At 41.9% G+C, this 8,603-nt stretch overlaps 1 protein-coding gene across 2 annotated transcripts in view; it reads right to left on the reverse strand.

Moving 5' to 3' along the window:
• sox13 (SRY-box transcription factor 13) overlaps positions 1-6,894 on the reverse strand; it is a 28,170-nt gene extending 21,276 nt beyond the window's left edge. For both annotated transcript variants that reach the window (XM_084927486.1, XM_084927485.1), the window contains exon 1: positions 6,582-6,894. In XM_084927486.1, coding sequence (XP_084783612.1) covers positions 6,582-6,769 — 188 coding nt within the window. In that variant the 5' untranslated portion in view covers positions 6,770-6,894. The remainder of the gene's footprint in view (positions 1-6,581) is intronic.
• Between the last annotated feature and the right edge of the window lie 1,709 nt (positions 6,895-8,603).

An 8,603-nucleotide genomic window follows, 5' to 3' on the forward strand; every position in this document is an offset into this window, starting at 1 on the left:
GTGGAAAATTTCATCCAATTGCTGTTCAGATATTTTATTTAGACTAAAGCTAAGGACGAAAAAGGAATCCTTAGAGGTGTGTCGGCAACTGGGCTAGAGACTCTTACAACTATGAAGCTTTATGAACAGTCATAGGGAAAATAAACAATATGGTCAAATCTTAAACAGAAGTTTGTAATCAAATACTGCTGTAGAGCATGAATAAAGCAAAGAGGTGTAAGCTGTGAATAATAAATAATGAGTACTATGAGCATTTATACTGAATACTAACACTTATGCGATCTTTTACTCCAAAAATAATTCAGTTTAGCTGTTTCCCCATTATTTTGATTGCTGTTACTTTTACAGGCATGCGCACAAATATTCTACCTCTCAGATAGCCAAACCATTTGGTTTCTATTTAGGGTTTCGGATATTCTTTTTTGTTCGTTTGTTTGTTTTGTGACATTTACCATGTCAGCTATTCTGCCTGACCTCCGTCAGCACCCAGTCTCTCCCAGTGCTCATCAGGCATTATCAGGACAGCCTTACACATCAGTAGTACCTCACATTATCCCTCCAAGGTTTAAGTCATCATTAGTGATATCCCTAACCCCAAACCCTGACTCTAAGCAATCGAAATATGTACTTTTTTATTACTCTTGCAAGTTTTAGCATATCTAAAATTTAAAAAAGGACTTTTGTAAAAAAAAAAAAAAAAAAAAAGATTCTTATTGGTTTTCCATAATTAGATACAATTTGCTTATATCCTGCTTATAACTTAATAATTGTTACAAATAGCTAAATCAATTTGTGACATTTCTGCCTCTTAAAGGAAACCCTAATTTTGAGGTGGTAAATTTAAGAAAAAAAGGTGACTCCTGAATTCAGTTTTGAGAGTTAGGTGGTGGTTGTGTTAAAGTGTGTGTGTGTCTCCCTCAGTTTGTGACAGTGAATAATGAGAGGTTATAGGGGAGGGAGACAGACAACGCCTCAGTGAGGAAGAAAAGCAGAAAACTGAAGAGGGGACAGGTTGAGTGAGAGAGGTTTGAACCAGAGTGAACTTGAACAAATCAACTCAGGGTTGTGTGCATACGTGTGTTATTTCCCAGCTCTACAGCAGGAGGAAAGAAAAACACAGCAGACAGCAGAACAAAACAAACAGAACACACAAGGGCAAAAAGTGCACATATATATAAAGAGGCAGAAAAAAAGCCATTGTTGGAGCCGGGGAACAAAGGAAGCCGAGACAATGGGGGAGAGGCTGACAAAAGCCACCGGCCGCAGGAAACAGGCCGGATAACAATGCCAGCGGAATGTGCCGACCAACTCAGGAACATGGCAAAAAAAAAAAAAGCGCCACCGTTCTGCGGAAAGCATAATAATGATTAGTGCCCCCCCCCCTTAGCTTGCACACTGTGTTTCCAAACAAAGCCACCTGTCTGCCAGGGTCCAAGACTCCAAACCTCAGTGATGTATATGCATGCGTTTGTGTGTCTGTGTGTGTGTTAAAAGCTGCAAAACACAGGTAGAAACGTTGTGCACCGAACTCAGCTGCCATGTGGTCACAGAAGAGTTGTTTACAGTCTGATTTTAGCTCCAAGTAATGGATAGAGAGTGCAAGCATTTGCAGGAACGTCCGTGAAGTCTGTTTGTTTCCTGAGACCACAAGGACTTGTCTGCAGATAATTTACATCGCAATGCACCAACTACGCTACGCTCCAGGTGGCAGACTTCAAAGAACTATAACAGGAATGAATAATTGGCCGTCAGCTGTACATGTCTGCAACGGAGCATAATTCAGGTGAAAAACTCAATGGGTGCAGTTGCTCTGCTGTTGGTACAAGTACAGCAAGCAACATCAAGCAAATCTAAGGTTATTATGTGGTGCAAGCATAACCACAGAAAACTATTGAGATACTTTGTCTGCTGGAATAATGTTTAATTTAATCTTCAAGGAAATTGGCAGAATAAACAGCTAAACACTTGAATTTCACTCACTACTATGACAACAGCTTGTTTTTTTAGGAAATCCTAATAAAACTAGATTAAAAAATCTTTAAATATTTATATTTGTCTTGAACTATAAATTCAGTTTGTCGATAATAAATGCCACACTTGTAATTATCTCAGCAGATGACGTGGATTCCTATGACCTCTTGAGAAAGGATAATGACAACTTGGACCAACTTGAAGAGGGCGATTTCCCTGGGCAAGTCTACAAAGGCTGCAGTGTCAACCCTGTAAAGTCAGACACGTCCCTTACTTACCTGATGAGTTTAATGAACATATTTTGTTTATGAGAACACCAGCTCAACAGTTACGCGGCCCTGTGGGAACACTCCCGAAGCTCCTGACCGGCCCCTCTGCCATCGCCAAGCAACATGAAAAACACATTTCCAGCACTCTGGGAAACACACAGTAATGTTGTTGGTGCATTTTAACACAAACCCACCTGCCTGGCTAGGCTCTAAACCTGTGTGAATGTGTGTGCATTTATGACTCGTTGTGTTTTCAAATCACAAAGCGATAAAAGAAAATCTAATTTACACAGCTGACGGTAACTAAAAAGCACAATAAACACACCTGCAAGCAGGGGGATCACCGGCAATTGAACTCATTTGATGCCACCTGTTTGATTACTCTTGGTTTAAAGATGATATCACACTCATTTGTATATCTTTCATATTAAAAAAACAACAACTGTGATTTTGCTTCAAATTTTACTGCCTGATTACATTTGTTATCTGTCATATTTGGGAAAAGTTACCATCAGCTTCAAACCCACAACACTGTTCATCAGCCTAATCCTGTCTGACGTCTGCTTTCAGCTGTGGTGGGTAGTTTTGTAGGGTGTTGGGAAGGAACGATTGTGGAGGGATGGAGGTGGGAAACTGTTATAAGCGAACACCGCAGCAGTCACTGTCCATGTGCCGGCGAGGGGCTGATTGCCGGAAGAGAGGGGGTTGGAAGGTTGTGCGCAGGCGGCAGTGGCAACATACCGAGCTGAGTCCCACACAGCAAGTTATTCCTGGGTCTTCCCTTCACGTTCCACAGGGGCTGGACCGCAGAGCTGCCACAGGTGGCTTTCACACGCCTCTGCACATACTCTGTGTGTGTGTGTCACCAAGTGCAGAGGTATGCACAGAATCTCAGAAGCCCGCACTGTTGTTGTCAGCGAGGAATGTGCGTCCAGGTGCATGCATTTTTACAAGCACAAAGGTACTTCAAAAACAATACAATTTGTGCCTTAGGGTGAACAATGCAAACCAGTCAAGGTTATCAGGTTATCTCTTGCCTTCACATCTCTCTCTAGTTAAACACACACTTAGCCTATCTGCACTGACTGCACCTACGTGGAACCTGACCTTGTGCATACATGTATATATGCGGTGTGTTGCATGACTTAAATAGCACTGGCTTCTTCTAAGGTTATCTGATTGAGGCCTGTTTTTCAACCACCTACGGTGTTATTCAGCTTTTATAGGCGCTCACCACATGCTGCTAAGAAATCACAATGAAACAGACCTCAGAGCAGCCAAGAGTTGTTTTTTTCACATGTTTACTGAAAAATATTCCAATTATAGTTATATAATAGACATAGACATGATGATGTGTAGACTTTCAGCTTTCATTTGAGGGTACCCACATTCAAATGGGAAGAAGGTTTTAGGAGTTTCAGCTCCTTAACATGTGCCACCCTTTTTTTAAAGGGACCAAAAGTAATTGCACAATTAGCGCTATTTCATAGGCAGGTATGGGCAATTCCTTTGTTATGTCATTATCAATTAAGCAGTAAAAGGACTGGAGTTGATTTGAGGTGTGGTGCTTGAGTTAGAAGATTTTGCTGTGAACAGACAACATGCGGTCAAAGGACCTCTGCATGTAGGTGAAACAAGCCATCCTTAAGCTGAGAAAACAGAAAAAAACCCTTCTGAGAAATTGATACAGCATTGATACAGCGTTTGTTACATTCTGAGAAAGACAGAAAGCACTGATGAAGTCAGCACCACAAAAACACAATTCTGGAAAAACATCCTTTGGATAGATGGAACCAAGGTTAACCTCTACCAGAATGATGCCAAGAAAAAAGTATGGAGAAGGCGTGGAACAGCTCATGGTCCAAAGCCCAATGGCTTGGGTGTGCATGGCTGCCAGTAGCACCGGGACACTAGTGTTTATTGATGATGTAGCACAGGACAGAAGCAGCCGAACAAATTCTGAGGAGTTCAGAGACATACTGTGTCTGACTGATTGGGCAGTGTTTCATAATACAAATGGACAACGACCCAGAACATACAGCCAAAGAAACCCAGGAGTTTATTAAACCAAAGAAGTCAAATATTCTTGAATGGCCAAGTCAGTCACCTGATCTTAACCCAAATGAGCATGCACTTGTTGATGACTAAACTTTAGGGTTAGGCCCACAAACAAACAGCAACTGAAAGCTGCTGCAGTAAAGGCCTGGCAGATCATTAAAAAGGAGGAACACTGCACAATGCCACTGCTGTACTTCTAGAGTTCTAGGGTTCTTGGCCCTCAGGGTCCCCCCATGCAGTGCTCCGAACGTGATTTAAGCGTCTGCCAAATGCTGATTGGTTGACAAGGAAGAAGCGTGAAAAAACGTTAAAGATCAAAAGTACAGCATGAAAAGCACAGACAGTGGCTGCAGTGGACACTTTGCATAGTTTAATTCTTTGTTCCACTTCAGCTCTTTGTATGTTAGAACGTCACTTTTCGCTTCAGCAGTTTGACAGACCAACAGTGACACAAGCAAGAATAGCCCACGGACTGGCTGAACGACATACTTTGTTCACTGACGGCCAGACCGACCATCCCTAACTACCTACACACTATGAGCAAGCTCCTCTTGCTGAACCATAAATTGACTGGAGACCCAAGAAGTTGCATACTTTGCCTTGTGGCAAGTTGCATCTCTTGGTAACATGCTAGCTAAGCAATTTTACATGTTGATAGCTCTTCTTTGTGGACAAAAATATTAAATAATTATATTAAAGAAAGTATTCTATTTCTATATCTGCAAGTTATTAACTTAACCTAACTGCTTAGAAAACAAGCAACTACAGTTTTTGCTAGCCAAAATTAAAGTGACGTATGATTCCACCTAGCTAAACAAACTAGAATAAAGCTAGCCAGACCTAGCGTTAGCTGATAACTACCACTAGCTCTGGCTAGCTTTGTTATTAACTAATAATTCCTAGCTCTAGCGTCATTAAAATACGATCACATTCGACAAAACACGTAATTAGTCTCTGACAGGAAGGACTCGGGGAGTTGATCCTCTGAAAGCAGACCACAGTGGCCTCGCTATCCAACCACAGTCATGGCTGCGCTGTTCCAGGACTACCTGCTGCGAGCTGAGCGCTCCCGCCACAGCAGACAGGGAGGGGCTGGAGAATGACAGGGAGAGAGCATACCTCTGTCCTCTGACAAAAATGGCCGCCTTTCCTTTGAGCACTCAAAACACTGAAACGTTATACTTCCCATGACACAAGAATCACTTCACACAAAACCTTCAGTTACCCAACAAGTTGTAACATGTAAAACCCAACATTTCCCCCAGGAGGCTTGGCAATGCAAATCCCTTCTGTTGTTCTCCCTTTCTTTTCTTTTCTTCCTTTGTTTCTTTATTCTTTTCTCACCGCTTGTTTTTCTTTTCACCTTACCCCTCCCAACAAGAGCAGGCTGCTGGGTTTATATCGTCCTTGTCGCTTTCTAACTGCTGCCTGAGGCAGAATAGCACAGAATGCACAATAGACGTAAGAGAGAGTGCCAGGAGCCATTCTCAGCAGTAGCGAGCAGCAGGATAAAATGTTAGACATCTAAAGCAGCCTACTTGGTGATAAACAAATAAAGACATTCTCTTTGTCGGTAGTGAGACTGACAGCTGTAATGGCAGAAGGTTCCTTCTGCCAAATGGAAAAAATCAAAAACACAAAATCACTTACTTATACTTGGCTCAGGCACAAGAATCTATCAGGTCAAAAAAAAAAAAAAAATGCAACAAACAAAGAAAAAGGTAAAATAACTCACACCCTGATCTGCACGAGTTTCCGTAGCCAGTTTCATCTCTGAAAAACAATCGTATTCAGGAAATTTTCTCACTTGTTGTTCAATTGTCAGCGGTGTCCCATGACCGAACTCACACTATAAGTTTCCAACCTGCTGTGCAGTCATGTTAAGACAAGTGCGAACCAATGTATAAACAAGTGTTTGTGGATATGTTTTGCAGCTAGCACTATTTGATTAGGGATGATAAAACAATTTAGCGTTCCGCACCAGCTATAGAGCCAGCGTGCCCACAGGGCCTGGCTCGGCCTTATCACGGCAAGAGCGTCAAGCAAAACATTACTCAAGCAAACCACATCACCAGTTCAGTCAGTGGTTGTGCTTCATTAGTAACACGGAGCATTAAAAACACACATATTCATTTTTTTTTAAAGAAACATGCATCTCCTACTTTGATCAGTGTCTATTTAAAGGAAAAGCAAGACTGAATTAAAAGATGTTCAGAAACACTTACACAAGCACACCTTGGACTCTCACCTATCCATCTACCCTCTGTAGCTGTCTGTACTGACCTGGTAGTGCAGAGTGGAAGCGAGGAGATCCAACAGCGCTCCCTGACTGGAAGAACTGGAAGAGATCTGCTGACACAGGTCATAGTGAGTGTTTCTCCCTCACCGGTAACGCCTGTCTTTTCTACTCTTCTGTTACCTCTGACCAGCCCCCCAAGAGGGGAAGTACAAAGAGCCTGTTCAAATCCCATCGTATAGCCGCCGCGTTTGCATAATTAGCATGCTGTTTGCAGGTAACCTTTGCTGCTTGCAGACGTGCATGACACTGATCGGACCTCAACCAGCCAACAGGTTTGATTGCGGTGTGATAAGCACATTCACGGGCTTTAGACACTTTCGAACACAGTCGGCTTTATTCTAGGCTTTTTATGATTTCCAGGATGTGTGGCGGGGTGGAGGGGCGGGGGGACAGAAAAATGCCGGGTGGGTGGTTGTAAAGGTAAGGGAATAAGGCAACCGGTCACAACGAATCAAAGAGACAAGCAAACGATTTTAAAACAAAGCAAAAAAAAAAATCTTTAAAAAATCTTTACCCTACTATTTAACAAAAACTTTTTAATCAAAGCTCCGATTGCTTGATCGTGATCAGATCATTTGATAAAGCACAAATTTCAACATTTTGATGTACAATGCAGTATTATAAAGCCCCCTCCCTCACTGTTACCTCTCATTTTACATTGTTGGATGTAGTTTGGTCTCTGACTCCTGCGTGCAAGTGGGGAAAGGAGCTCCACAATTAGTTGCCGTAAGTGCACAGTGGTGTATAGTGCAGAGGTAATCTGATCGGACACACTCAAGCTGAAAATGTAGGGAATTCTGGTGTGATGCGAGATACAATATCAGCCAGTTTGGCAGTGCTGCAAGAGTAGTTTTTTGAAGAAAATAAGTAAAGCTTCAGTGAGGTAACAATGTTTAGTCAACTATGTTGTAAATAGATACAAGTAAGCAAACGCACCTTTATGATGTTCCACAAAGGTTACATGGGAGACACACATGATTTTTACTTGCCCTCTTTTGTTCCGAGCAATTATCTCCTGAAAGATAACGAGAAGCCGTTCCATGTGGTCCATATAGCAACGTGATGATGTTTGTCATTGTGAAGAGAAAATGTGTCGTTAATAGGAACCTCTGCAATGCCATGTGTCTGTCAGCGTAAACAGTTAAAGGTGCTGGTGGGGATTCAACCTCAAAGGAACTGGATACTCAGTTTTTTCCCAGCACAGAATAGTTCTTCTTGTCCTGTCAGGCATGTTACTTTATTCTTTACATTAGGCGCCGACTACAGCCAAAGTGAGCCATTAAGCCATTATGCAGAGGTGCATCGTAAACACGCCGTGTTTCATGACCTGTGAGTGGCCAGTACCTTTGTCCATATAGTGTATTATGACTTGATGTGAGGTACAGAGTATCTAGAAAGTTTGCACTCATGCAGCTTATGGATGCATGGCAGTGTTTTCAGAAATTTTATCACTCCGCTCATCTAAATATAATCATCCCTGACTTGAGAAAAAGAAAATAAACATCTCAATGGCCTAAGGATGAAAAATTCAAACTCTAGAAACCAGTGGATGATGTCAGATGAGCAAGAAAAAAACTGCAGCTTATTGTGAGCATTCCTTTGCAATTTGTCTCACAATTGCAAATCACACCTTAAACTCCTGAATTTCAAACATGCACACAGTTTTACTTGACTTACACACCTTTTCAAGCTCTACTTCTCTGGATCTCCAACAGTTTAAGTCACTTTTATTTAACACTACCTGGCTGCTTTCACATTCAAAAGCTTCTTTTCAATCACATTTCAAGGCCGTCCAACACAACACTTGTACTGAACACTTGTAAGATCGCACTGAGAGATGAGGTCTCAAAGATTTGTGAGAGTATGTTTTGGTCTTGGATTTTTTTATTTTTTTAAATATTGGAGAGGTTTGGTAACATGTGCGTATACACACACACACACACACACACACACACACACAGCAGCTTCCTTGTGTTGCTGACTGGGCCTCATTAGAGAATGAGCTC

Source organism: Perissodus microlepis, chromosome 5 (genome assembly GCF_051167445.1).
Source record: "Perissodus microlepis isolate ML-2025 ecotype Zambia chromosome 5, ASM5116744v1, whole genome shotgun sequence".
Classification (NCBI taxonomy): domain Eukaryota; kingdom Metazoa; phylum Chordata; class Actinopteri; order Cichliformes; family Cichlidae; genus Perissodus; species Perissodus microlepis.